The sequence below is a fragment of the Gopherus flavomarginatus genome, chromosome 6 (genome assembly GCF_025201925.1).
Source record: "Gopherus flavomarginatus isolate rGopFla2 chromosome 6, rGopFla2.mat.asm, whole genome shotgun sequence".
In the NCBI taxonomy this organism is placed as follows: Eukaryota; Metazoa; Chordata; order Testudines; family Testudinidae; genus Gopherus; species Gopherus flavomarginatus.
Window position 1 is genome coordinate 4,185,426 of NC_066622.1, and position 25,453 is coordinate 4,210,878.

General features: G+C 43.9%; 1 protein-coding gene across 2 annotated transcripts in view; it reads left to right on the forward strand.

Annotated features, from left to right (window-relative positions):
• Positions 1-25,453, forward strand: part of PTPRG (protein tyrosine phosphatase receptor type G) — a 597,139-nt gene that overhangs the window by 106,800 nt on the left and 464,886 nt on the right. For both annotated transcript variants that reach the window (XM_050957273.1, XM_050957274.1), the window contains exon 2: positions 23,695-23,799. In XM_050957273.1, the coding sequence (XP_050813230.1) occupies positions 23,695-23,799 (105 nt within the window). The remainder of the gene's footprint in view (positions 1-23,694; positions 23,800-25,453) is intronic.

Here is a 25,453-nt window from a genome sequence, read left to right on the forward strand (position 1 = left end):
GCCCTAATAATGGAGACTCAGTTGCTGTGGCTGAGTGAGACAGAAAACACAAACTGTTTTCCCTTTGTGGGGAGGGGCAAGCAGCCATGAGAAGGGATGAGGAGGTGCTGAGAGCTGGGAGATCTGCAGGACTGGAGTTGGGGCCAGGTTGCAGAGCATCACTAGGGGCTGCTTGGCGCCCTGCGTTCTGTGGCCTCCCCTCTGGGAGCACAGCAAGCTCTGAGGATGTAGGGCACTGGCTCCCATCTGCTGCTTCATGCTATTCTCGGTATGCTCCTTCAGTGGGGTTAAGAGTGCAGATTAACTAGTGCTGTAAGAGAAGCATTTGGAGCCTCAGCTAAGTGATGTTGTTCAGCTTTTTCCACCGGCCTGGAAGCAGAAGAAGAGAAGGGTTTACAAAACTCCCTCCCTTGACTTCCAGTCTCCCTTGAGCATGCCTGTTCATCTCCACTTCTCCTCACTGAACAGTGGAGGGGCTAATTGCACCCACAAGTGGCTACTGTAAATGATCCACTTACTCAGTGAACATTATACTTGGCATGCAAATTTCTGCCCTGCTGCTGCATGTGTCAACCTGTACTTCAGTAGGAGTTGTGTGGACACCCTGGGGCAGGAATTGGGGCTGTGTATTGTTAAAATTAATATGACTGAAGTCTGACCTTCTCAGGATGTGTGCAGCGTACTCTTCTTTACATTTCAGTCTGTTTGCATAAGACTGGTTAGTTTCACTTCTTAGGTTTTAGGCACTGGCGTGCTGCTGCTATAATAGATTCACAGGACGGCAAGGAAAAGTTTAATTAAACAAAAAGTCTTTCCACTTTAAATTGAATTTGAACATTAAGGAAGACATCTCTTCTTACCATTTAATCTCTTTTGTTTTTAATACAATTTATTATAAAATCATGAATGTAATCCTATTAAAAAGACATACAGCAAGTGCTAATTTATTGGAATTTTTCGAAAAGAATAATTTAGTCAGGAGAAAAATGAATGTAACTTGTGGAAATTGCATCTTAAAGGGACCCAGTCATTTTTGTGTTTTGTTTTGTCATTGTTTTGTTTTAAAAAACAAATAGTTATATTTTAAAGAACTCCAGTCTCTGATGGTACCGTTTTTCACAATTTGTGTCCTGATGCTTATATTTTTGTAGAAAGTCCTTTAAATATAAATTTTAATGTTGAAAGCACAAAATAAGCAAATGGATTTTTGTTTTGTTTCTTGTTACCTTTCAGTAGTTGTAATCTTTGGTGCTACTTGTAACTAATAGCAGGAACAGAATAATCAAACATGATTTAATTTGACTGTGCTGCGTGAAATTTTACCCAATACAAATAACCTTGAATCCATTTTTAAAAAGTGGTTTAACACAAATGTTGGTGCCTAGGCAATATCAGATTCTCAGTGCTCTAATCTTTATGGTCATGATCCTCCCAAGTACTGAACATCCTTAGCTCTGCCTTCTTGCAGCCAGAACCACTCCATATCATGATGCGTCTGTCTGCTTTCTACCTCTTCATGCCCCGCCTTCCACTTTAAGCTCCACACGGATGATAATGAACGGCTATTGATTGCACATTGCTTAGTGAACTAAAATTTTCAAATTCAGTGTTTCTGAACTAATGTGGGGCTTGTTCACTTCAATTAATGCCACTCTTCTGGAATGGAATGGCTGTAAATTGCACAAACAGTCTCTTGCTCAGTTTTGTTTTGGGTTTTTTTTCTCATTTAAACCTGCATACTTTCTTATGAGCAATCAGGTTATCTTTCAATGACTTTATGCAGTTCGTTGAACTTTTCCTTTCACTGGACTGTCAGTCCTCCTGTGGTGTCTCCTCCAATCCCTTCCATTCAAGAGAATACTTGCCTTCTCCTTTTCCCCTTGCCCACCAGGACCACCATGGCCTGTGCTATCCCTGGGCCAGGAAGAGGACTAAGAATGCACAGCCTGACTTCTTTCAGAGGGGGTGAGCATCCACAGATCCCATGTGAGCCAGAGGGAACTGCAGAAATGATGAGCTTCTAAAGATCAGGCCATGTTGTGAGTGTGAGGGGAGGGTGTTAGAATAAAGGCTAGATATAGCATATGGATTAAATGTTTCATATAAATTCTTTGGGTCAAGGACTGTAATAAAAATGTTACAGAATGTTTGTTTTCCCCGACAGTACATTCACATGAACTTGTGACCTCCTCATCATCCTTACCCAGGATTCAATTGTGCCTCTCAGTCACAGATCCAGGAGAGGGACCATGTGGAGCTGCAGCTCCCAGAGTGAGTTCTGGGAGCAGCCAGCTATGTATGGGGGCCTGTACTGGCTGCTACATCCTTTAAAGAAAATATACTTTGAGCTTGCCTGTGGTGCAGCCAGCCCTGCAAGCTAAAGCAGGGAATGGATGGTAGCCTCCCCATTGAGGCTTTTGAAGTAGCTAATGCCACTCGCCAGGGATGGTCTTTGCCTTCAGAGGAGTATACGGTTTGCAGCAGTGACCTGGCCCTGCAACCAAAGCAAGGGCTGCTTAGCTGTCCACAATCTGACCCACAGGATGTGGCATTGGTAACACCTTACCTTTCTGTGTAGCGTCGCTTCAGGTAGTGGGTCCAAGAGCCCTTTGCAGATGAACATATGAGAGAACAATGCACAGCAGGATGCAGCTGCATCTGGGTTGATGAGTTGGGGATTGGTGGTTTGTTGCTGTCTGCCCGAGTGTGGGGAGGAGAAAATGTTATCCAAGGACCCCGGGCATAACTCCTTCTCTTGCAAGAAATGCCATAGGACCAGGCAGAATATCTGCCTCTGCAACCACCCTACCTTACAGAGGCTTCTTTCTCTCATACTTCTGTCCCTGGATCTGACTATGATGGGAGTGTTGGGCTTCTCCTCTTCCATTCCTGCTACCAGCCCCTGCCTCCTCACCCTTCCCACTCTTCTCATTTGAATGACACTGCATCTGAGGCCACGTCCAGACTACCCGCCGTATCGGTGGGTTAAAATCGATTGCTCGGGGATCGATATATTGCGTCTAATCTAGACGCGATATATCGATCCCCGTGCGCGCTTATATCGATTCCGGAACTCCATCAACCCCAACAGAGTTCCGGAATCGACAGGGAGAGCCGCGAACATCGATCCTGTGCGGTATGGACGGGTGAGTAATCCGATCTTAGATATTCAACTTCAGCTATGTTATTCACGTAGCTGAAGTTGCGTTTCTAAGATCGATTTCCCCCCCGTAGTGTGGACGTGGCCTGACTCTTCTCTTCTTTCCCCCTCCATATGTCACTGTCTTCTACCATCCATGCAACTCTTTCTGATCTCTTCCTCCCCTCTTTGCTACCTCCTTTCGCCATCACTGTGAACAACACCACTGTTGTGCCTGTCACTCAGGCCCATAACTTGGGCGTTCTCTTCAACTCACTCTCTCTAAGTCCTCACATCCAGGCTGTGGCTAAGTTTTCCATGTCTCTTTTCTGTATAGCATCGCTATGGTATAGCCTTGTTGGTACAGCCTTTCCAATGCAGCCACGCAGCTGAATCTTTCGTTCAAGCTCATCATATCACATTTCCATTACTACACCATCCTTCTCTTTGGCCTTGACAAATTCATCTTTCTTCACTCGTATCCATTCAGAAAGCTGCTGCAAAGGTCAGGCGCTCTGCTTTTACTATCTCGCCTCTCTTTGCGTCCCTTCACTGGCTCCCTCCTCTGTATTACGTCAAACACAGGCCATGTCTCTTCACTTCCAAGTCACTTCATGGCCTGTCATCTGTCGTTCACTATGGACATATTCTCCTGCCTGTGACTGGCTCATGATAGCAGCACTTGTTAAATCTTCAAACAAGCACCTTCATGTGGCCCTCCATGCTTCAGAGGAGCTCCCTATAAGCATCTACCAAGTTACCAAACTCTCCTTCCTTAATGCCTATAAAAAAAAACTTGACAGCAGTTAGGCAATTGGTGTACTGGTTCCATTGCCTGTGATGCTGACCAATAACATCTCATTGTTCCCTTGTGTGTCTGTTCATCTGTTGTCTCTTGTCTTGCACTTAGACTGTGAGCTCTTTGAGTCACAGGCGGTCTTTTTGTTCTGTTTCATGGATTCCAAGGCCAGAAGGGACCACTCTGAGCATCCAGCCTGACCTAGAACTTCCACAAAATAATTCCTAGAGCAGACGTGCTAGGAAAACAGCCAATCCTGATTTAAAAATGGTCTGTGATGGAGAAGCCACTCACAGCCCTTTGAAATCATTCCACGTGTTAATTACACTCACTGTACAAAAATGTACATCTTATTTCCAGGGTGAATTTGTCTAGCTTCAATTTCCAGCCATTGGATCATGTTAGACCTTTCCCTGCTTGACTGAAGAGCCCTTTGTTAAATATTTGTTCCTCCTCTAAGTTCCCATAGACTGTAATCATGTCACCTTGCAATCTTCTCTTTGTTAAGCTAATTAGATGGAGTTCCTTTGTATAGTGATCAGCACAATGGGTCCTCGTCTTGACAATACAATACAAACAAATAATAATTGTCTTTTTTTTTTTTCAGGTTTTCCCCAAATGATGCACACATCAGGCAGAACTGGCTGAAAAGTGGGGAAATGTTTTGTGAAATACTTTATGAAAAAATTCTTTTTTTGGTTGGTTTTTTTTGTTTTGTTTTGTTTTAAATTCTTAGACCAGCTGTAGTGTCCATCGCAGAAGAATGAGGGGTTGAGCCATCCTTGCTGGGAGCTGAATTCACAGCGCTAGCAAAGCTAGTTAAATTGACTTCAAACCTGATGCCTAGCTCACTGAGTAGTATCCCTTCAGAGTTGTAGTATAATAAGATGAATACTCCATTGGGGCAGAGACCGTCTGTGCATGCCTTGTGCAGCACTCAGCATGTTGGTTACTTAGCATGCTATTATTTCATGCATATGTTTAGGGATGTACAGCACAAAACATTTTCCTGTAGCTTTAAAATCTATCACTTGGTGGGATGATATTTTACTGTAGTATACTATGATTTTTTTACCGTTTAAAATCAAATTACTCATATGGTCAAAGCTAATCTAATAAAAGCCCACAATATAATATGCAGAATGTCGGGCAAATAAAAAAAAAAGTAACAACTTATTTAATGCTCCTAAACTACTTCAAGGAAAAAGAGCATTTGGTAGTCTGCACAATGTTCTTGTTTAAAAATTCTGCTTCACTGCAGCAAGTGCTGCATCTGTAGAAAGTTAAGACGAATATGAATAGAGCTCTTAAAAAACAATCCCTGACATGCTGTCACTTCTTAATGCATTGGGGTTTTATTTAAAGAAAATGATTTACTTAAAATTATAATAGCTTTTTAAAGTTGGTTGTAGTAAAATTGAATAACTGAGGTAGTATTAAGGTAATAGCTGCTTTTTGGCCAACTTAGATTGTTGGATATTCCCTACAAGATTCCTTTGTGGCATTGTATGGAAGGAGTAAGCTATTTTTAACACTGACACCAGATGCACAAGAGGAAGAAATATTGTTACAGCTTACCATGAACAGACGTATGGAATACAAAAACAGCAACTGTGAAACCCACAAAAGCAAGGAACTTCCAAGTTAAGGTTGGCAGTGCCCTTAACTCCCCCTGCTGTGGATAAGTAACAACTCATATAACACAGTATGTAGGAACACTTAGCCCCTAGCAGTCACATGCTCGCAGTAGCTATGTGAGTGTTTGCCAGCGAGGCACAGCAACGCACATCTTAAGGGGAAGTTGGGTTTTCTCTTTTTTGAGTAACTAAACTTCCCAAATGGTCCTCAGTACCCATGGAGGCCTCCTAAATCAAGCGTGGCTACAGTGCGAAGTCTTATAGTTAAATCTCACCCAATCTGCTCTTGACCAGAGAAACCTGCAGTCGTCAGTCTTGCTTTCTGAAAGTTGGCAGAGTTCCTGGTGGAAAGGTTTCCAGTGTGCAAAAAGCTAGATCCACCAGTGCTTTTGTGGGGTTATGCAACACAGAGGGCCCTGACTATTTACCAGTGAACAGAGGCTTAAGAAAGTAAGTATGTTCTTCGGATCAATGTGACTTGCACATTAAATGTGGTGGTGTTACATGGGCAGAGTTCTTTTTTTAACATATTTTTTTCCCAAATGAATTAGATACTCCATAGTGATTGTCAGATTAATAGCCCTGGAAACAGAAAGCCCTCTACTCACTAGTTAAAGCACAGGCAGCAGGAATGAACTCTTCACTGCTAATGTGCCTCAAATTGCTGCTTCTGGGGAGACCATTGCTTGGGAAGAGAAAGCAGTTTGGTCTCCATGACCATACAGCCATTAGTCTCTCTGGGAGCTGGGTACGTGCTTGCTGGGAAGGAGCCATTTTATGGGGTAGATCCTGCCTGCAAGTATGTGGAATTCCACAACTCCCTGCCAAGTGTCCTTCAGACAGCACGATCTTTTTAGGTACCGCCCGAAAGCTGATTCACATCGTGATTGAAACATGTGCCAGTCCCAAGCTCCTGTGTGTGCTAACTTCCTTCTCCCCTGGCACAAACCCCACTTCCACAACAAGCTTACGTTACAAGCGATTCCTAGCTATAACGCAGGCCCCACGCCAACTGAAAGGATCCCTGTGTTGCCTGTTTCCCCCATCCCTTCTTTCTCCTTCGCTCTGTATATGCCTTAGCAACCTTCCTGCCCATATCTTTCTTCATCACCGTGTCCTGCCTTGCCAGGTTGCAGCTGCCAGTCACTTAGTTCAAGATGCTAGTGTTAAAGGTATTGGCTTGTATTAAATTACTTTTTAATACAGACTCAGATACAATTGACAAACTGTTCATCTAATAGATACTTTCCTATATCCCTGTTTTCAGCTGCCCCTCTGACTTAGAAAGGCCACATGGTCTGGTGATTAGAATACAGAGCTTGGAGTCAAGATGATTTATGACTCCAGTTCCTGCGTCTGCCACTGATACTCTGTATTGACCTTGGGTTCCTCTTTGTGCCTGTTTCCCCCATATAAGCAATGTGGATAGTAATACTCATCCTTGTTAATAAATGTTTGCCAAGGGCTTTAGGATCCTTTAGCAAGAGGTGGTATGTGCTGGATAAGTGCAAAGTGTTTTATCCTTTAAACTTTTCTAAACTTGTTAAGCTCCCATTTTCAAAGAAGCGGCTTCGAACTGCATTCAGCATTGCAATGACAGTCTCTGTGAAGTCTGCCTAAAGCAGCATTATTACCTCCAGCGCCTTATGCATGCACCACAGGATGGCAGTTGGCGTTGGTCTTTTGGCAATGGCGTCGCAGCAGGAATTCTATTCCAATTCGTTATCCACCCTAGCCCCCAGTCCTTTGTTGTTGCTGCTTTTGAAACAGCAGTATTCCACTTTATAGCTACACAGATGATTATTTCTCCCCAGGGCATTACTGTACATTTATCTATAGGAGGTCATCTCACTTACATCTGCCCAGCTGTCTGAGCTTGCCAGATCACTTTGTTTTTGATGTATCCTCTCTAGTGTCTACTATTCTGCCTGGCTTGGCATCACCCACAGATTTAATGAATGTGGAGTTAACGTTGGCTTCCAGACTGTTATGTGAATGGAGGGGAAAGAACAGTGCAGGGACCCACTTGATACCGCCTTTCGTTTTCAGACTGTTTCTACTTGGTTACAAAGTCGTTATTGTAACTAACACTGTTCTTGTCCATTTGATTCCTCTGAGCCCCATTTCTACTTTTTCTGCCCCCTTCTGCCAATGGCCTCGCTGTAGGCAGAATAATCTTCTAGCCAGCCCTGGCTCTGCTTGGTTCCTGAGGTAGTTAGACTGCTGCAGAGCAAGGAAACTCCCTACCTATTCACGCCCCTGAGGAGTGTCATGTTCTTGGAGTTAGTCATATGTTCCTGGAGAATGCAATAAATGAACTGTTACTTTTGAACCCTGCTTCCCCCATGTGACATCATGCCCTGCTGCTGCTAGATTGCCAGAACTGACCCTTCCCCTAAATACAACATTAAGGCCTGGTCTACACTGGGTGGGGGGGGGGAGGAGATATTGATCTAAAGGTATGTCTACACTACAGGATTATTCCAATTTTACATAAACCGGTTTTGTAAAACAGATTGTATAAAGTCGAGTGCACACGGCCACACTAAGCACATTAATTCGGCGGTGTGCATCCATGGTCCGAGGCTAGCGTCGATTTCCGGAGCGTTGCACTGTGGGTAGCTATTCCGTAGCTATCCCATAGTTCCCGCAGTCTCCCCCGCCCATTGGAATTCTGGTTGAGATCCCAGTGCAAAAACAGTGTTGCGGGTGATTCTGGGTAAATGTCATCACTCAATCCTTCCTCCATGAAAGCAACGGCAGACATTTCGCACCCTTTTTCCCTGGATTGCCCTGGCAGACGCCATAGCATGGCAACCATGGAGCACGTTTTGCCTTTTGTCACTGTCACCATATGTGTACTGGATGCCGCTGACAGAGGCAGTACTGCAGTGCTACACAGCAGCATTCATTTGCCTTTGCAAGGTAGCAGAGATGGTTACCGTCCCTATTGCACCATCTGCCATGCCATTGTAAATTGGCGATGAGATGACGGTTATCAGTCATTCTGTACCGTCTGCTGCTGTCATGGGTGCTCCTGGCCGACTTTCGCTGAGGTCGGCCGGGAGCGCATGGACAGAAATGGGAGTGACTCCCCGGGTCATTCTCTTCTTTATGTTTTGTCTAAAAATAGAGTCAGTCCTGCCTAGAATATGGGGCAAGTGTACTAGAGAACCAGAGAGCACAGCCGCTTCCTGTCAGAGCCCCAGAGATCCCGCAGAAATGATGAGCTGCATGCTATTCTAGGGGGTGCCCCTGCAACAACCCCACCCATTGCTTCCCTCCTCCCCCAACCCTCCTGGGCTACTGTGGCAGTGTCCCCCCATTTGTGTGATGAAGTAATAAAGAATACAGGAATAAGAAACACTGAGTTTTTAGTGAGATAAAATGAGGGGGAGGAATCCTCCAGCTGCTGTGATAGTCCAGGCAGTACAGAATCTTTTCTTTAGACATGAAGGGGGTGGGGGGTTTATGGAGCTCAGCCTCCAGTTGCTATGATGAAGACGGTTACCAGCCGTTCTGTACCATCTGCTGGGAATGACCGGGAGTCAGTCCCATTTTTACCCAGGCGCCCCCGGACGACCTCACCGAGGCCAGCCAGGAGCACTCACGGGCTGATGATGACGATGGATAGCAGTCATATTGTACTGTCTGCCAGCGGGAAGGGGATGCTGGTGTTCAGCGCTGCAGCACCCTGTCTACCAGCAGCATGCAGTAGACATAGGGTGACACTGAAAAAACACGAGAAACGTTTTTTCCCTTTTCTTTTTTTTGGGGGGGAAGGGTGTAAATTGATGGCGTATACCCTGAAACACCCAGGAAAATGTTTTTGATCCTTCAGGCATTGGGAGCTCAAATGCTTTTCGGGGACTGTGGGATAGCTGGAGTCCTCAGTACCCTCTCTCTCCCTCCCTCCGTGAGCGTCCATTTGATTCTTTGGCTCTCCGTTATGCTTGTCACACAGCACTGTGCTGTGGACTCTGTATCATAGCCTGGAGATTTTTTCAAATGCTTTGTCATTTCGTCTTCTGTAAGGGAGCTCTGATAGAATAGATTTGTCTCCCCATACAGTGATCAGATCCAGTATCTCCAGTATGGTCCATGCTGGAGCTCTTTTTGGATTTGGGACTGCATCGCCACCCGTGCTGATCAGAGCTCCACGCTGATCAGAGCTCCGAGTTCAGATCGCTTTTCAGAGCGGTCACAATGGTGCACGGTGAGATACCGTCCAGAGGCCAATACTGTCGATTTGCGGCCACACTAACCCTAATCCAACATGGCAATACTGATTTCAGTGCTCCACCTCTTGTCGAGGAGGAGTACAGAAACTGATTTAAAGAGCCCTTTATATCGATATAAAGGGCCTCGTTACATGGACGGGTGCAGGATTAAATCGGTTTAACGCTACTAAATTCGGTTTAAACGCGTAGTGTAGACAAGGCCTTAGATGCGCAACTTCAGCTACGAGAATAGCATCGCTGAAGTCAACGTATCTTAGATCGACTTAGATTGACTTACTTTGTGTCCTTGCGGCATGGGATCGATGTCCACCGTGCCCCTGTCGACTCCGCTTCCGCCTCTCGCCTTGGTGGAGTTCCGGAGTTGAGACGTGATACATTGATCCCTGACAGATCGATCACTACCCACCGATCCGGTGGGTAATGTAGACGTACCCTAACAGTGAACAGCAAAGCTTAGATGTATTCTGAACATCCCTATTAATCAGCCTGTGAGGGGTGCATGGCACTGCAGTGAGTTCGAATTGGGGAATTGCTCCTCCAGTATCTTGTCACATTTCAGCTGTTGCAGAGGAAGGTACAAAAAACCAGATGGTGGAGAATTATGGAATAATCTGCCCAAGGGGAAGTTTCTTCCTAACTGGTGTCAGCCACTGGTTGTCTTTTCCCCAGAAAGAACAAGATGATTTGTCTGGAAGACTGGTTGAAAAGGGAGAGAATTCTGAAAAGGTGGGATAATATTGCAAATGCTCCTCTACCCCAAGCCTGGTTAGTAGGGTCAATCAGCACAAACGTTTGCCTTTAACTCAGTTTTCTGTTGTTTTGATGTTTGCATGTGTTTTAAATAAAGATGGAATTGGTTTTTCCAGGTGAAGTCCATTGCTGGCAACATCTGTATGTGCTATGTACTGCCAGCATAAAAGGATTAAGATGCCATCACTATATGAAACATCAACACCATTAGCTAACTTTTTAGGCATAGAAACACTAGTCCCTATCAACTCTAAACTTTTTTTAAAAAGCTTTTCTTAGCCTTTAATTTGTTCCCTTAGAGCATTTTGTACCTTGTTGACCTTGAGACCTGACTGCAAATTACAAGAGAAATAGCCTATAAAATATATTATTAGAACATTTTTATTCTCGGTCATAACCGTTCCCCTTTGGAGTTTGCAGCTCCAGTGTTAGTGCCTGGAAACCAGAGTGAACCTAACTAGAGAGAGATTAATGTGGTTTTACTTCATTCGCACAATTAAATTAATTGTAAAATTGGCCAGGTATGTAAACCCTGTAACGTGACATGAACCTGGTAAAATCCCAATCACCGGCCTGTTGCTGATCTCATATCAGTTTCACACCAAGATGGGTCCATTGACTTAAATGGAGCCACTCCTAATTTACAATGTGAATGAGAAGAGTATCAGCCTCTGTGTGAATTGCTGAGGAAGTGCTGTCCTGCTCGTTCATGGAGTGACCTGGCTTCAGTGTAAAACTGTGCAACTTGATAGGTCAGAGGGAGATATATGGACCTTGGCAAAGATTCAGTGTGGGATCTGCTTTGTGTTGGATATCTTCCTCCAGCAAGAGAACTTTGGACTTTCTTTGCAAGAGTATAGATTCACTGACCTGGTGGGTCTCTTACATCTCACATTCTCACATGGCTTAAATAATAACTTGTAAATATTAATATTGGGGAAGGAAGGAAGAGGGGAGGCTGTATTAGAGGAGTCCCTAAAATTACAGTAGTAATCCAACCGTAATGGCTAGGAGTCTCTTTGGGCTGGTCTGTATGGTATGGCAAAGTGGTATAATGTGATCTAAAATGTGACCCTCTAACTGCCCCACATAGACCCTGATAGTGAGCTCTAAGAGGTGCATCTCAATGTGTACTGTTTCAGATGAAACTACATCAAAGCACCATCGGAACCTTTTGAGCACGCATCATCAAGGTCTGGGTGGGGCAGTTAGAGCACTCCACAGCTTATTCCACTCTGATGGGCATCACCACGCCATGTAGACAACTTTGAGCATTAACAAATTGTGGGTCAAATCTTGAACCTATTGAAGCCAAGGAGACTTTTGTCATTGACTTCAGTGGGATCAGAACGTCACCCATTGTGTATTAGTAATTAAGGCCCTGATCCTTACACACATGCTGAGCTTTACTCATATGAGTAATACACATGACTTCAATGGGACTGATTAGATGAGTAAATGTGACTGTCTTACGTAAAGGTGAGCATGTGTGCATTTTGCAGGAGTGGAGTCCAGGTGAACAAATATTTCTTAATTTCTTTTGGCTGATGTAGCCTGTATTTAGTTTGGATACTTCTTGGTACATAGCACCCTATAGCAGTGGTGGACAAGCTTTGGCCCGCGGGCCACATGCGGCCTGTCAGGGTAACCCACTGGCGGGCCGTGAGACAGTTTGTTTACATTAATGGTCTGCAGGAATGGCTGGCCACAGCTCCCAGTGGCTGCGGTTCGCCGTTCTCGGCCAATGGGAGCTGCTGGCAGCTGTGCCTCCGGATGGTCAATGTAAACAAACTCTCGCAGCCGGCCAGCGGATGACCCTGACGGTCCGCAAGTTGCCCCCCACTGTTCTCTGGTAAGTTTTTTGCAAATGGAATGAAAGTTTAGTAATACAAGACTGACTGTGCTTAGCTGGGAAATTTTGCTGACGAGGGGTTAAACTGCCGTGTAGTTTGGGGGCTAGGGTGGTGGCAAATATGAGGTTTGTGGATTAGTGAAGTGGGAATCAGTATGATTCTGTGGTATTCTGAAAGCAAGGAAGTGAAGCACAAAAGACTCCATTGAGGCCCCTTGCATTGCTGTTCAGGGGCTGATCCTACAGCCATATGGGCTACGGCCCCGTATTACTGCAGGGTCAGATAAGCTTAGAGCCCACGCTTCCAGCCTGAGCTTAGAGTTCTCTTACTTGGGTGTGTTTGTCAAACGCTTTGCTCATGGTGGAACAAGAATGGAAATAAAATGATCGCCTTCTGCAGTCATTAGTTTACTTTATCTCTCTTCTCCATTAACCCAGCACTGACTTTGTCTGTACTGAAGGAGAGAGGGAGGGAAAGGGTCAGCTTCCCTTCTGTGTTAGCTTGCTCTCTTGACATAAGAACATGAGAATGGTCTGACTTAGTATGGCCAGTAGTCCACTATCCTGTCTTCTGACAGTGACTGGTGCCAGATGCTTCAGAGAGAATGACCAGAACAGGGCAATTTATCAAGTGAGCCATCCCCAGTCCCATCTTCTGGCAGTCAGAGGTTTAGGGACACCCTGGGCAGGGGTTGCATCCCTGACCATCTTGGCCAATAGCCATTGTTGGCCCTATCCTCCATGAACTTGTCTAATTCTTTTTTGAACCCAGTTATTCTTCTGGCCTTCACAACATCCCCTGGCAATGAGTTCCACAGGTTGACTGTGCGTTGTGTGAAGAAGTGCTTCCTTTGGGTGTGTGGTTTTTTTTGGGTTTTTTGGTTTTTTTTAAACCTGCTGCCTGTTAATTTCATTGGCTGATCCCTGGTTCTTATGTTGTGTGAAGGGATAAATAACACTTCCTTATTGACTTTCTCCCTAGCATTTGTGATTTTATAGACCTCTATCATATCCCCCTTAGTTGTCTCTTTTCGAAGCTGAACAATCCCAGTCTTTTTATCTTTTTTCATTGTGAAGTACTTCCTTATGCTTGTCTAAAACCTTCTGCCTATTAGCCCTGTTTTGAAGTCCAACTTTTGTGTGTACGTTGGGCAGTTGCGAGCATCACAACTGATGTCAGTGATATGGTCTGATGACTTCACTATGAGATCTGGTAGAGGGAGGAGTTGTGCAGCCGTTGGGATTACCCCTCTTGGGAAGCACAGACAATGAAAGTTGACAGTTAACAAACATTTAAAAAAAAAACAAAAAACCAACCCACCTGTGTTGAACATACAGGCCAAGAATTTTCAGAGTTACTTGTGATTTCCAGTACTTCCATTTTTGTGTATGTGCCCAACCTGAGATTTCTTAAAGGGGCCTGATTTTCATGATGGCCTAAGCATTTTCCCTCTGAAAATTAGACCTCTTTAAGGTGTCTCAGTTTAGGCACCCTGTCATAGTATCTTTCCCAATTCTGGACCTTAGCGTCCAAAATATGGGTACTAGCATGAATTCCCTAAGCTTAATTACCAGCTTCGATCCTGTAATGCTGCCACCAATCAGGACTTAGAGTAGAGCGCATGATAGACTCTGGTCTCCCCCAAAACCTTCCCTGTGGACCCCAAGACCCAAATTCCTCGAGTCTCACAACAAAGGGGAATAAACCATTTCCCTTCCCCCTCTTTTCTTCCTCCCAGCTCTTTCCCGCCCTGGTTACACTAGGAGATCACCCTGATTCAACTCCTTGAATCACCACACAGAGAGGAATGATACCTTCCCCCCTCCTCTTTTCCCTTCACCCAGAGGCAATCCAGATTCAAGCTCCGTTAATCTAAAACAAAGGGATTCCCCCTTCTCCCCTCCCTCCCTGTTAAGTACAGACTCAATTCCCTTGAGCCTCAACAAGGGGAAAAAATCAGACAGGTCTTAAAAGCAAAACTTTTAATAAAAAGAAAGAAAAAAGTAAAAGGTCTATCTCTGCAATTTAGATGGTAAAAAGTTACAGGGTCTGTCAGCTTAAGAAACTGGAGAAACAACCTCCTCCAATAGAAATACAATTTAAAATACTTCTAGCCAAATACAATTGCAAATAAAGGAAAACAAATAAGACGACTATACTGCCTTTTTACCTTTATACTTACAAAATTGGAATAGAAGATTAGAGAGCCTGTAGGTACGTGTGGTCACTCTCAAAGCCCAGAGAGAACAAAGCAAAACCCCAAAAAACAAACAAAGGCATCCCTCCACTGAGATTTGAAAGTATCTTGTCTCCTGATTGGTCCTCTGGTCAGGTGTTGCAGGTCACTGTTTGTTAACCCTTTACAGGTGAAAGAGACCGTAACCCTTAGCTATCTGTTTGACACACCCAAAATACCTAGTTCTATTAGACATGCTTGGCCTGAAGATAGTGTGTTGAATACATGGGGGGAAGGGGCAGGTAACAGCATGGTGGGAGGGATGTTTGCTCTGGATTTGGGTAAAACAAAGCTCTCCTTAGGATTTTGGCTTTGTCTGTAGCTTCTGGTGACTAGTGATGGTCTAAGCAGGTCCACGGGCAGAAGCCAGGTCCCAGTGGGGAGGGTGGCTGGGGGGCTCCCTATGCAGCCAGTTGATTTATTTTTTGTCATTGAAAAAAGGGTGAAAATGAATTGTTTGGCATTGCTAGGTATCTGGCCAGCTTTGCTTATGTCTAATGCTAGTTCTGCAGGCGATTCCAATTATCTGATTTGGATCAGTGGCCCAAAATTACCAGCAATGCTGCATCTCGCACAGCTGATGCCAACTGAGTTGTAAACTGCATAATACAAAACCAAACTCTTTGAAATCATGCAGCAGCCTCCCTGGACAAAACTGGCAGCCTCTCTCTCTCCCTGACCTCCCCAGGCTCCCTTTTTTTCAGTTCCCTTAATGGGGTCATTAGTATAACTTGAGGCTGCCTGGCTGACTCGCTAATGAGGCTGGGCTGCCTTGCCTCAGACCCAGACAGGCTTGGAGAGGGGTCCATAAAACCTGGCGATGATCATAGGGATTTGTATTCATTCTTCCCAATTCCATGGGAGCTCATCTACTGTCCCTAGCAGTGACTAGCTGCCCTTACACACCCCGAGACCCTACTCACAGGTAAGTGGAGCCTATCCTTTTGCATAAAGTTGAGAGTCTCAGTGCCCTGCAGTGGGGGACTTCCCTGTCAATCCTCAAAGAGCTCTACATCCTGTCACAATACGCCTGCTTTTGTTCTGTGAAAATAGATTTTCAATGGTTTATTTACAGCAGCCCTGATGCTTGTGGGAGTTGTGTTTTCCTGATACCATGGAATAATGGAAAATGCATTAGAGTGAAATCAGTGGCTTCAAACTCACCGCGTTGCAAAGGGTTAATGCTCCTAGCAGCTGCTGCTGCATTCCTCTTGCTTGGTACAGGGAGTTTTAATTCCACTGGTTAATTTATTTCCCCACAATGTGACACTGTGTTCCCTGAACTATTTTTCATCTTCAAATTGCAATCTGCCGGTTAGTTCCTGTAAGGCCTGCTGTGCTCTGCGTTTGTTCTTGTTCTCAGCCACTGCGCTGCAACCACATCATATATCAGGTACATAAGCAGCAGAAAGAATGAATAGACCTAAAGGTCCCATGCCATTTACATGAACAGATCTGTAGATTATATTCTGCAGGGTGACTCTCTCATATGAGTGGTAGTGTCTGTGTCACTCAGCAGATCCTCAGCTGAAGGGGTGCCTCTTTTCCTATTGAGTCATAAGAGATTTATGAGCATAACTCCCATTGTTCACTAATGGGAGCCATCCATGAAAATTACCCATTCATCCATTGGAGAATAGATTTAGTCTTTTATCTGGGAATCAGAGGAAAGTCACTGTAGTATAATCAAAGGAAGAAGTCTTTCTTGGAATATAATTTGTTGGTACTGTCTGACCACCATATGTCGTTTGACTTTCATCCTTTTTTGGCAAGATATAAAATCATCTGGACAAAACATGGTGCTCTGTGGTTGAGAAATATATTTAAAAGCAATACAGTATTAAAATGGACTAGCTGCGCCTGAAATGTTTTGTAGATTTATTTGCTGTCAGAGTCTGATAAAATATTTGAGGCAAATGGCCTAGTTCTGTTTAGGCAGTTTCCTGTGAGAGGGACTAGAGAGATGGATTGAATCATTTTTTATTTTAATTGCACAAATATACTGTTAACCATTATAAATCTGTTTTCTATCAGTTGTTCTCTTTATTTTTTTCCCTTCCTCTCTTGCCTATCATTCAGTGTTTATTTTAAGACATCATCTGGAATAGTAAACACTTTTGCAGTTGAACATGTGGAAAAGTCTACATCTTAACTGTCTCTCTAGTAGTATCTGATTGTGATTGCAAATAAAGCCAGTGCATCTAATCTAAGATGCTGGTTTTTATAATGAGGCTTGTTTTACAGCTAGTTAATTGTCTTGGCTCACAGGTCTTAGCCATAGTCCACACGAAGAGATAGGTCTTGTGCATGCTCTTTTACCTTCTAAAATTTGTAAATCTCTCTCTAGCCGAAAAATGATGTAGATTTCAATAAAATACCTTTTTGGTACACACATACAAAACACCCCAAACCCAACCCCACAACTCTTTCTGCAGCCTGAATTAAACACAGGGCTAATTACTAACAGTCTGAATAACAAAGTCCCTTTATGGCTAAAACACTAATGAGATTTTTCTCTGTGCTCTTTAAGACTTCACATAATAATGGAGGGCCAAGTTCTTAATAGTCTAACTCTCAGGATTAGTCTTGAAGGGCTTATCTACATTACAAAAGTAGCAATGGTTTAACTAAACTTATTTAGTTAAACCAGTGCAAGTCCCTAATGTAGACACACTTAACCGATTTAGTGCTTGCTTAAATCAGCTTGTGTGGGTAAAATACTGAATTAAGATGAACTGGTTTAGGTGTGTCTGCATTAGGGGTTTGTACCAGTTTAATCAGAACAATTTCAAATTGATTTAGTCATAGCAGTGCACCTCTTCTAATGCCAACAAGGCCTAAAATGATCAGTGTTTGGCCCAGAATGTAGTGTGTGTTAATCTAACATAATGTATGAATGATGAAATCATTAGTTATGAAATATCAACCTTAAAGGGATTTGTTTTTTTTCCTTACACAGGTGACTGTTTGATATCATTTGAGCACTAATGCCTAGAGCATAGTCTCTCTCCAAATATTATAATAGGTTTATATACAAGTAGATAGGGGTTAAATTCTGTATTTTCATGTGAACCCTGAATATCACTAAAGTATTGAGGAAGGAATTATCTTATTGTGCCTTAGAGGATACTTATCAAATCCATTTTATTGAAAACTGAATATACTGAGAGAACAAATGGAAAGCTGATCAGAATATTAAATAAATAGCACAAAATTTAATTGCTTTGTTGGCTGTAGAAGTGCGACACGGATTGATTCACTTTAGATTGTGTAGGATGTGAGATTTCGAGCTGATTAAAATTTAAGGGGAATTAGAGATAAGAGATTTCACCATGATATCTGTGGGGATCTTTACCTTCTTACAGCAAGTAGTTACGATAGGAGCCAGTGCAAATCCATTGACAGCAGCTGTTGTTCCGGCTGATAGGTATCGATAGTACAGCAGAAATCCGTGGAGTTACTCTGGGTTTAATTTTACATTGGTGCACCTGAGAGCCAAATTGGGCCCAGTGTATTTTAAATATGTATTTACGATTCTCAGATCACATATGCTGGTGTGCATAAAGGTGTGCATCTCTACCTTCAGCATTGGCTTGGTGTATGTACCCAGCACCCTTTGTGGTTGGACACTTGCTGTGTCTCTCCTTGTTTCACAATCTCTCTGCCCTTCTGGATACATTGGTCCCCCCACTTCCTTCCTTTTTTCCTCTTGTGGCTTTCTTCCCAGGGCAACTGGGGTGGTGTTCTTTTCTATCTGACCATCCTGTGCACCCTCCTGCAACCTCAACCACTCCCAAGCTGCCTTGCTTCCCTAGTCCTCTTTGTATTGACCTCTGACTCCTGGCTGCTTTGCAGGATCTGGTTCTTACTGAGGGCTTGGCTACACTGGAAAGTTGCAGCGCTGGTGGTGAGTTTAAAGCGCTGCAACTTAGTAACTGTCCACACCTGCAAGGCACATCCAGCGCTGCAACTCCCTGGCTGCAGCGCTGGCTGTACACCTAGTCTGCTTGGGGTGTAACGATTGCAGCGCTGGTGATGCAGCGCTGCTCATCAAGTGTGGCCAACAAAAGTGCTGTTATTGGCCTCCAGGGTATTAGGAGGTATCCCAGAATGCCTGCTCACAACAAACCGGAAGAATGGCTGAACTCCGAGCTCCCCCGAGCTGCTTATCTAAAAAACAAACACAGCTCCTGTTCGCTGGAGCTAGGGAGCAGAAGCAGGCAGGGGAATTGCTTTGGAAGGTTCACAGCTGTTTGCTTGAAGAGAGAAGTCACACGGCAGAAGGGGAGGGGGAGTCCGTGTTGAGCAGCTGCTTATGTGGTCTGAAGGCTATTTAGAAGTGCATAATTTGCATTTAGTGAATGAGGGGTGGGGGAAGGGCTCGAAACTTTTAAATTGATTGCAGGTTGGTGATGTGTATGTTTCAATCCTTAGAACTTGCAAGGCAGGGAGCTGACAGATCCAAAAATCCATTCTGTCTCTCTCCCCCACGTTCCCCCTCACCCGCCTCTTTTGAAAAGCATGTTGCAGCCACTTGAACGCTGGGATATCTGCCCACAATGCACCACTCCCAACAGCCCTGCAAATGCTGCAAATGTGGCCACACTGCAGCGCTTTCCCTACACAGCTGTACGAAGACAGCTGTAACTCCCAGCGCTGTACAACTGTAAGTGTAGCCATACCCTGAGTATGATGAGAAACAAGTTTGCAGCTCTCTGTTGCTGAACTGATTTGAACCTCAGAGCTCGTGGTTTCCCCATCTCCCACCTGTAAAGGAATAATGGATAACTGTAATGATTAATGTTAATAACTTAGCTCCATTAACATTTACTTATTGTTTTCCTGTTCTTGGATACACACGAGCTAATCTCCATCCATTTGACCGGACCATCTATCTGTATAGGTGCTGAAATAACTCACATAACCATGATATGCGAGTGCCTCACAAACATTAATGAATATATCCTCAACCATCTCTGAGAGGTAAGGGAGGATTACTAACTCCATTTTACACTTGGAGACTGGAGGCATAGTGAGATTAATGACTTGCAAATCTACACTGCAAGAGAAGATCTGCAGCAATGAGTCTCAGATCCTGGGCCAACTGAGTTGGGTGTATGCTATGGGGCTAAAAATTAGCAGTGTAGATGTTCCTGCTGAGGTTCTGAGACCCATCCCCTTTGCTGGCTTTCAGAGCCCAAGTGGGAATGCTTAAAGTGCTATTTTCAGCCTATCACATGAGCCCTGCAAGCCGAAGTCAGTTGACCTGGGCTCTGAGGGTATGTCTACACTGCAGTTAAAAATCTGCTGCTGGCCTGTGCCAGATAACTCAAGCTAAGGGGCTGTTTAATTGTGGTGCAGACATTTGGGCTCAGGATGCAGCCGGAGTTCTGGGACCTTCCCACCTCGCAGGTCCTAGAACCTGAGCTCCAGCTGAAGCACAAAGTCTACCCCACAGTTAAACAGCCCCTTAGTCCGAGCCCCATGAGCCTGAGTCACAGCCACTGTTTTTTAATTGCAGAGTAGACATACCTTGAGATGCATTACCTTGGTTTTTATTTCAGTATAGTCATACCCATAGGAAGTGTGAAGCAGACTCAGGGATTGAACTCAGATTTTCTGAGTTCTTACAACACCTTAACATCAAGACCAACTTTCCTTCTCTCAGAACTCCTCCATTTGTGTGGCTTTATATCTTGCACTTAATTGTGTCAATCATCTGAAAAGTCCCAAAGACCATAGTAGAGTGGTATTTACATAACTATTGAGTTGCCACTCAGTAGACATGAGATGTTTAGCACATTGTATTTCAAGAGTATTGTTATAGTTTTGTATCATACCAAATATATTTAGTGATGTAACACAATCAAATTCCATCCTGCAGTTCCGTGAACAAACACTTGAGCTACCTTCTTGACTTATGTTGCCAGAACTTTTCAGTGGAATTATACAGTTGCATAACGTGGCTGCTCACCTATTAAAAATATAGATAGACACTAATTATAATTATAAACCTATGTAGAAGACTAAAACTGCATATTTTCATATGGATGTCAAGTTTTTAATTGCATAAATAAGATGCTGACTTAAGCAAATATTCAATTTCACATTAAAGAAAGAGATTTGTAAAGGCCTAGATTAACATAATTTAATTTTCTGCAGAGACGATACTGAAAATCAATAGCATGATTCATAGCCAGACCGCAGAATTGCCATGCAGCCATTCTTTGACTGCTTAAGCTAAAAGTTCAAAGAGTTCTACAATTTGATTTTAAATGTTGTGTGCTGACTCGAGTGTTTCCCTTTAGAATCCCTAAATGGTTTAGACCCTGTCTCTTTCCTGTTTTGCCGGTAGGCCTACCCAAGGCCTGGTGGCTGTGGAATTAGTAGCAAAACTTTATCTCTGGTGGAAGTGGCTATCTAGCATCCTTCTTCTGGGTGAAGAAATCCAGATATTTCTGGAAAATTGGCTGCCATCTTTGTCTACTGTCTACAATTATTCTATATCTGCATGCTCAATGAAGTGATGACTGTCTAACTCCCCCTTGTGGGGCACTAGATAACTAGTTAAAGTGCACATGTCCCAGGACACAGTCAGAACTGCAGGAAGGTCTGAAATACCATGTTCTTTTCCTGTTCCCCTGACTGCTGCTGCCTCCTGCTGTCCCGCATGCTTTTTCACATCTCTTCCTGTGGCGTTCCATGTCCCTCTTCTGACTCCAGATACTCCTCTTTCACATTGAAATCCCCTGCCCTCCTGTCAGCAGCGAGGAGGAGAGGAAGTAGACTCTCTCCCAGCAGACAGGAGGAAGGGATATGGCATATTGAACCTGAATCCTGCAGCATGGCCCTGATTTTTTTATTTAAGTTCAAGTTTTCACGATTGGATCCTGCAAGTGAGCCAGGAATTTGGCAGGTGCCTGAAATGTCAGGATAAATACTCAAAACCAGAGGTTCTGATTAAATAACACAATCTGTCAAGATTGTTCACGTGGGCTGGGGCAAACCCTACTGTAATTTTTTTTTTAAATTCTTTTCTGCCATTAACACTGCTACAGAACTTCCGGTTTGCCACAAAATTTTACATGATTGTGCTGCAGAAATCAATTGGCGCTGCCATAGAGTGAAGCCCTTTGCACTGCTTTGTAGATGGGGCAGCTTAATGCGCATGTTACTGAAATGTAACAAGCTCCAAGGTACCTTAGTACCAACCTGCTGGTGCTGAAGTATTATTTCAGTGGGAAGAATTGAACTGAACTGCCAATACTGGCTGTTCCATGAAGGGTTGTTACAAGCCCAGCCTTGCTGTGCCTGGCTTGAGAAGTGACGGGCGTATACCACTTGTGGTACGGCTACTACAAACAGTAACCTTTTGGACACTTAACTTCTGTAAACTGTTGGAATTAATTATTTAATCAGGAAAGTACTAATTAACTGAACTGAGAACTGTCAGACTTAAATTGCTGTTGAGTCAGACTATGCTTGGCTTTTCTTCTAATACTGCCTAAATCTTTGGATTTAAAAGAAGGTTTTATTTTTTGTCTTCTGTGCATATATAATAAGACATAGGTATGCAGGTGCGGCGTATTGTGGAAGAGCGGAGTTCTTCAGACTACTTTTCTGACATTTGTCAACTCATGCAGCTCAGATTTGATTGTCACATGTACAGAAGCAATACACAAAATCTGCATGTATAAACTTGCCTTCCTGTGAAAGCTGAGTGTTGCTTTAAAGGAAAGAAGCAGATGTTAACAGTAACAAGAAGAAAGCATGAAAGTACTCTGTGACAGTGTAGTGAGTGTTCCCTCTTTTTGTTTTGTTTGGTGCGTTCAAGTGCTTTACTTTATGAAAGCAAACCAGATTAGTGGCTCCTTTTTAATGATGTGTTTGCTGTGTGGTGGTCTTGGGATTATACATAAGGTGGCTGCCTGACACTACTGCCTCTTCTCCTTGAGTGGAAGGCAGCGTCAATGTCCTCCAGGCTGGATTGGATGGCATGAGCTGTTGAAGTGTGACTTCCCCTCAGTGAAGTTCTCAGGCCTTCAACACTTCAGCCAATTGAATCTCAGCCTCGCCCAAGAGCTCCACACATTCATAGAGAGAGAACTTCTGTGCCATAGGAGGGCTACCTGTTTGGGATTTTTAAATGTAGTTTCTGCTGTAGTGGAACCCAGTACAATACATTTACAAAAGCAGAAAGTTTATAGAATGTGCTGCACTCTGGTATGTGTGTTTCTCAAGAATCTGGCTACCCGCTGTTTTCCCTATAGCAGTTATTGTTTTGTGTATGAATAGTAAAGCAAGTCCACACGTACCCTTCATCTGGCTAGATAAAAAGACTATCGACAGTCTAAATGTCCTGGGCTAGACTCTGCTGGTGTACGTTAGCTGTTGATACTCTTTATGGATAAATGTTGTGTAAGATGTGTTCGGTGTAGTGAGTTTGTCAGATCTGAGGTGAGAGTTGTTGGCAAAGAACAGGGGATGCTTTGCCTAGGAGCCTCTGTGTCACAGTAACCCACTGTTGTCTCTTCAGAGACCTTATGCCTGACTCGAGTCTGTACACAGAGTCCAGGCTGAAATTGTGTCATCATGTATTTGTGTTACTGTAATGCCTAAGAGCCCCAGTCATGCACCAGGACTCCATTTTGGTAGGTTCTGTGTAAACACAGAACAAAAAGAGTCGCTTCCCCAAAGTGTACCCACTTTGCCCCCTTTCCTCCAATACCATTGTCAGCCTGAACATCTCATTATTTTCTTCTCTCCTCTTTGCACCCTCTTCCATTCTGCTCCCCCCCCCACCAATGAAAGGTTTTCGTTCAAGAAGCAACAAAACCTGTTGTGAAGGTAACTCAGTCATGAGGGTTTCCCAGGATGCCCTGTCTTGTGCCGTCTCCTTAGATTGTGAACTCTTCATGAAACAGAGACACTCTTTACACCTGAACAGCACCAAACCCATTGTCTCTGCTTAACAAATAATATCTTTAGCGAGTGAATGTTGTTTTCCTAATTGCTGCTGTTTTTTGTTTCTTTTCTCAGCTCTGACTGAAGGGTACGTTGGCTCGCTGCATGAAAACAGACATGGTAGTTCTGTGCAAATACGGCGGCGTAAGGCCTCGGGGGATTCTTACTGGGCTTACTCAGGTGAGTTGACTCATACTATATTGGAGGGAAACGTGACTGGGACACTGCCAACCCCCAAACTACCTGTTTGAAATGTTTGTTTTATTAGTTTTGCTGCTACGTATGCTTCAGGAACTTGAAACAGGAATTGGACTTCTATTTTGCAAGCTATGCAACTTGGTGTTTTGTACTGACGCTCCTGAAAATTCAAGAGCTTGACTGACCCACCCTGACCTTGCCTTCCACACACACAACAGCACAATTGCATAGCACACTCATGCACTGCTCTTGGAGCCACTGCATTCCCCAACCTGCTCTCCACAGAATGGCACTGAAGAGTTGTGATGGTTCTTGGAGTGCTCAGGACTGAGTCTCCTAGGTACCTCCCCTTCTGCCTCCAGCACAAGAGAGACTTGCTGGTGCTTAACTGAGTGTCAGAGAGCCACAGAGTTTTAAGGTCAAAAGGGACCAATACGATCACGTAGTCTGACCTCCTGCACAATGCAGGCCGCAGAATCTCACCCACCCACTCCCGCAACAAACCCCAAACCTACGTCTGAGCCACTGAAGTCCTCAAATCATGGTTTAAAGATTTCAAGGTGCAGAGAATCCTCCAGCAAGGGACCTGTGTCCCACGCTGTAGAGGAAGGTGAAAAACCTCCAGGGCCTCTGCCAATCTGCCCTGGAGGAAAATTCCTTCCTGACCCCAAATATGGTGATCAGCTAAACCCTCAGCGCATGGGCAAGACTCACCTGCCAGACACCCAGGAAAGAATTCTCTGTAGTAACTCAGATCCCACCCCATCTAACATCCCATCACAGACCATTGGGCATATTTACCACTAATAGTCAAAGATCAATTAATTGCCAAAATTAGGCTATCCCATCATACCATCCCCTACATAAACTTATCAAGCTTAGTCTTAAAGCCAGATATGTCTTTTGCCCCCACTGCTCCCCTTGGAAGGCTGTTCCAGAACTTCAGTGCTCTGATGGTTAGAAACCTTTGTCTAATTTCAAGTCTAAACTTCCTGATGGGCGGTTTATGTCCATTTGTTCTTGTGTCCACATAGGTACTGAGTTTAAATAATTTCTCTCCCTCCCTGGTATTTATCCCTCTGATATATTTATAGAGAGCAATCATATCTCCCCTCAACCTTCTTTTGGTTAGGCTAAACAAGCCAAGCTCTTTGAGTCTCCTTTCCTCGGATCATCCTAGTAGCCCTTCTCTGAACCTGTTCCAGTTTGAATTCATCCTTCTTAAACATGGGAGACCAGAACTGCACACAGTATTCCAGATGAGGTCTCACCAGTGCCTTGTATAACAGCACTAACACCTCCTTATCTCTTTTAGAAGTACCTCACCTGATGAATCCCAAGACCACATTAGCTTTTTTTCATGGCCATACCACATTGGAGGCTCATAGTCATCCTGTGATCAACCAATACTCCGAGGTTCTTCTCCTCCTCTGTTACTTCTAACAGATGAGTCCCCAGTTTATAACAAAAATTCTTGTTATTAATCCCTAAATGCATGACCTTGCGCTTTTCACTATTAAATTTCATCCTATTACTATTACTATTCAGTTTACAAGGTCATCCAGATCTTCCTGTATGATATCCCGGTCCTTCTCTGTATTAGCAATACCTCCCTGCTTTGTGTCATCCGCAGACT